Below are 5,000 nucleotides of genomic sequence, written 5' to 3'. Positions count from 1 at the left end.
GGCCGCAGCTGCAGCTCAGAGCCTGATGCCATTTTCAGCTGCCACATTAGCTCCGGCAATCCCAACTTGAACTGACATCACAGGCCGTTAAAATTTTATCAATTGCGGAATGATTAATCCCCCAGTACACGGGCATGACTTAAATATTTAGAATGCTTCTTCTGTTATGACTTTAATGCATGTAAAGTAACGAGATTAACTCCAGTACACTCAAATATATTTAAATATGTATCCTTCCCGAGCTGTAGGCTATTCCGGCGTGTAGGACTCATTGAGTCTATGTGGCCGTGTCAGGCTCTATTTGTATGACCCGTGCTGGATGCTGGCCTGCGTATGATAGCCGGATATCTGGCCTTTCACAGGCTGCCTGATTGCCTGCCCCATTTGGCATAAATGGAATGTGATTCCCGGCTACTCCAGCTTCTGGGTTCATTCAGTTTTTACTGCTGTGTAATTTTCTTAGTCTAAAATAAAAGCTCTCCAACAAAAATTACTATGCATTAGGCCACGGTAGCCTACTCAAATGGATATTAATACAGTTTATCTCTAAAAGGACGAATAATGTATTTGAAACAGATAAAAGGCCCTCCACTAAATGAGGAATGTTAATATCTTATGGCACGGTTAATAAAGAGATATTTCACAAGGGACATTTGTTTTATGACTTTTGATACAACAGCCTTATAATCTGACATATCTTAAATGATATAATTTTGTGCCTGCAGTCATCTCTTTTATAGGTAGTGGCCCATCGTAGCAAGATTTGAATTCAGAACAAATAACGGGCGCTAATTACTTTTTTTTTTGCGGGGGCGGGGGGGGGGGTGCGGTTTATTATAAAACTCACCCTCTCCGACGCAGATCGGTGGAAATCCCTGCAGAAGGGTGGACGCTTACAATACATTTTGAGAAATGTCTTGGTTTTTCCCCCTTCAGCAAAAAATAACATTTGTTTTTGTTGTGTTTAAGGCAGAGTTTAAATTAATTTAACCCAGTGACACATGTTCAGAGACTAAGCACGCTGCTAAATAATGCCTGGGAACAAACTGCTCAGGAACCAAGTCCATTAATTAATTTACGGCTCTCCTGATGCTGACAGATGTGAGGGCCGGAGGAGGACCCACAAATATTAACATAAAACAAGTTTGCTTTATTCGTCTTCATATTTCTTCTTCGTCCCGACTTAAGCTCACCCAAGGCTCCTTCTCTAATTATCCACGAGGTCAGTAAGCAAAATTGGGCAGAAGCTGGGAGATCAATACAAATTATCCCTGAGCAAACCAGTGCTGACAGCTTGAATCGCAGCATATGTTTACCCAAAATCAGGCAATTTATCTTAATATCAGCAAAGTAATGCAGTGCAGGTGAAAGGTCAGGCAATCTCTCCCCCTCATAATTACCCAGTTCTAAAACAGGAAAGTGGTATTGATTGGCCTGGCTCGGTGCTCTGTGACTGGACGTGCAGAGCCGTGGCCTGGCTCGGCCGGGCCCTCCTTGTACACTCCACACGCGGAGGATTTATCAGATGTGCGCGAAGGGGCTTTCTGCTTTCTCCTCCAGTTGTAGAGTTTGCCAACCAAGTCTGGGCGACTCCCTGTCTCGCCTGGCACGGGGCGGAGGGCTCTGTGGGGTGTGGCCCTCGGAAGGCCCCCGCTCGGCCCCGCGGATGGCAGCTGCTCTCGCAGACGCAGAGGTGGGCCGTCCCACCCTCAGTGATCAAAGCCCCCGCACCCGCCAGAACCGAGAACATGTCTCTGCTCCTGTAGTTTGAAGACAAGGGCCCCTTCTTCTCATTCTTCCGCGTAAATCCGTCGGGCTACCATAGCGGAGCCCCCGGCGGGATTTCTAGCCGCAAGAGCGGCGCCCGCCCCCTGCCCCCCTCGCCGTGTCCAGTACGGTGAGACCTGCAGTCGTAGGATGGCATGTCATCCTCCGAACGTCCGACCTCGTTCTTGGCAGTGCGCTCAAGACGTAAACGCTCTTTGGGCTGAAGCGGGAGGTGAACGGTACCCCCGTGTTTTTTTCTACTGCTTTAAGATCTTTTTGGTCTTAGAAGGAGAATGTCAATTCAACTGAAACATCGGGAATGTCTCCCCCAGAATGAGAGTGTATGGTTATTACAAGTCATAAAGCTTCTGAAAGCTTGCATTAAAGCGTCTGTCACCTGTCGGGGCATTTGCATGACATCAATAGCGGCCGCCCATCTATCTTTTCTGATCACCTTTCATTGGGCCGATTCATTAAGTCGAACAGTCATGGTGATTAGCTGGGGGAGAGGAGGAACCCGGCGTGTTAGGGAGGCACAGTGGGCCACCTTTTTGGTTCCCCAGTCAAGACACGTAAGACTTCACCGAATCCTTTTTTGGGCCAAGTCGCTGGGTGAGGCCCATCCACCCTGCTCCCTGCACTGCACTTTCGCCTGACACCCTTGTCCCGGCCACGCAGAGACATGACAGATTGTCCCCCAAGTCACCGCTGACAGGTTCTGATGATTAATGGTTTGATTATGAAGTGGTTTTACACATACAGAATTTACATCACAGAGAGTTAGAAATTTTGCCGTGTCACCTACGCTGAGGCATTCTGAAGAGCTTTACTGTTTGCAAAGGAAAAGGAGGGCAAAATCGCGGCAGAAGCCATGTCATGTAAAATCAATATGTCGGATCAATGCTTTATTAACAAGAAAATGTCTTACTTCACATTCCTGTGCGGACCTTTGTCTCCGGCACGTATGATGGAATGTCAGATCATATTGCGGTCCTCAACTTGCGGCCGCGTTATCCCCTGTACGTGCAAGTCTTCCGGCGGCGCTTACGAGACCCGCCGTGGGTGTTGACACCAGCAGCCCGAGCACTCGAGGATAACGGTGACCAATTATTCCGGAAAGCACTTTCAAAGGCAGCCTCTAACCTTGCTCCTTGAAGCTGTAGCCTTTGTGTTCCCGGCGCTCCGCAGACCTGCTGAGCTGGGTGGTGGTAATCATCAAATTACGTGCTGACTAATGAGTGATGGCCCACATTGCGGGCTGAGTAATGAATAGATGGCGGCAGGTCTTATTAGTCTCAGAAAACCCCCTGATTTATGTCGCGCCACGCACCGTGGCGTTACTCCACGGAAAACGATATCTACATCAAGAAGTAATGTACTCTAATAAGTATTTTCATCTTAACTCGCGTCCCCGGGCCTCCGGGCTCCGTTTTTGTTGGAGTCAGGCAGAGCCATAATAAAGCCCAATGGCTCCTTATAAAGCTTGTTAAACACAGGGGCTGCAGTCGGACGGAGCCCCGGCCGTGATTCATGCACCGTACACAGCGCGCGTGCCGCTGATTTATGGCCGCGCACAGTTCATAGTCAAAATTACAATTTGAGGGATAAAAAGATTAATTACTATTTGTGGCCAGCAATTTCGTGAGGCTGGTGGAATGATACTGCCTTGCATCAGTTTGTAGTCAGCCATTCACAGATTATTAAAGCTTTGCAAGAATAAGTGCTCCTCCTGCCTGGTTTGTGCTCAGGCAATATGCTAGACAGAAAAGGACCACAGGGATAAATCTGCAGCTAGCAATAGCTGGACATATGTCATAATTGCCAGTTTCCCATAAATCCCCAGCCGGTGTGGAAGGCCCTGTGTAATGTAGACAGCGATGGCGACCATGGTGATGGCTGTGTACGGCCCCGAGACCTGCAACTTTCTGACTGCTCTCCCATTTTTACAATATATTGAGTAACCCTCTGACTCTCCTCCAGTCTAATTATAGATTAGAAATAATCATTGCTTTTATGTACAAAAGAAAGGGGGAAACCTACTCCTTAGGACAGAGCTAGCTAGCTTCCAGGGGTGCTTGCCTTCAAGAGCGTCAGAACAGGAGAATCACACACTTATTTGTAAGCGTGCAATAAGCGAGTAATGGATGGCATAAAAGTAATTAACCTGACCTGCATTTCTGTGTCCTGTTACAGCCCTTAATGAACCAACCATAGATTACGGCTTTCAGAGGTTGCAGAAAGTGATCCCAAGACATCCGGGTGATCCCGAAAGGTTACCCAAGGTTAGTAAAAGGGCAAGTGGCGCCCTGTCCGCGGGGGGGCCGCCACCGGGCTGGTTCCGGTTTGGGGGCAGCAGGTGCTCTGGGAAGGGGGGGCTTCCAGATGCCCCAAACCCTGGCCCACGGCCCGGCCGACAGGTGTGGGAGCAGCCCCGGCCCGTGCCTGGCGCGGTTCAGAGGTGGGCAAAGGGTGGCAGGAGGGGCCGCGCCGTCTCCAGTCTTGCGTTTCATCTCTGCGGGCCCCTGTTTCTAAAGGACGAAAAGAAAGGCTTCTCTGATACACACGTATTTTGGATTCTGCAAGGGGGACGTAAACTTCCGCGTAATGAAATAGTTCAATTAAACATTTTCCACTCCAGTAGCCCGCGCTGATTTCAATCTAAGCAGCCCCAGTCTGATCTGTGATTACTTGACTCTTGTTTTCCTTTCATTTTCTAAAGCTCGATTCAGTTTAATCTTTTGTTTACAAAGCTTTTGTTATAAGTCCCTGACTTAGCAGGCTAACAGATGAAGTCCCCATATTAATATCTAGAGGGACTTCTCATTTAAATTCAACAAAGACAAACGTCGCCCTGTTGTTTATGCACACGCCACGTATCACAGGAATTTCATTTTGATGTATAACATTAAAGATAAGTCAGGCTTATAATTTTCCCTCTCCTTTGATATAATTTTGTCTCTTTCTCTCTTTAGAAGCCATCTCTGATTTTCAAGGCCAGTTGAAAAACACAAAATGAAAAATGAAGTCATAACATTGAGTGATTATTTTATGTTCCACCCCCGTGTTCTCCCAAGTCTTGACCACCTTCGAGTTTCATTAACACAATAAAGCCTTTTAGACGGTACCTTTTTAGTGCTCGGCATGGGCATAAGCAGTGTCATTAGGCTCCTTTTTAATTTGTGAACATGTAGCGAGGGATGTCAGATGTTCACGGTTAGCATCTTGGTGGCCAG

General features: G+C 47.7%; 1 protein-coding gene across 10 annotated transcripts in view; it reads left to right on the top strand.

Moving 5' to 3' along the window:
* Positions 1-5,000, top strand: part of EBF3 (EBF transcription factor 3) — a 117,035-nt gene that overhangs the window by 100,804 nt on the left and 11,231 nt on the right. For all 10 annotated transcript variants that reach the window (XM_032607809.1, XM_032607807.1, XM_032607808.1 and 7 more), the window contains exon 11: positions 3,961-4,049. In XM_032607809.1, coding sequence (XP_032463700.1) covers positions 3,961-4,049 — 89 coding nt within the window. The remainder of the gene's footprint in view (positions 1-3,960; positions 4,050-5,000) is intronic.

Source organism: Phocoena sinus, chromosome 16 (genome assembly GCF_008692025.1).
Source record: "Phocoena sinus isolate mPhoSin1 chromosome 16, mPhoSin1.pri, whole genome shotgun sequence".
Classification (NCBI taxonomy): domain Eukaryota; kingdom Metazoa; phylum Chordata; class Mammalia; order Artiodactyla; family Phocoenidae; genus Phocoena; species Phocoena sinus.
The sequence above is the reverse complement of the archived record's forward strand: the minus strand, read 5'-3'. Positions and strand labels throughout refer to the sequence as shown.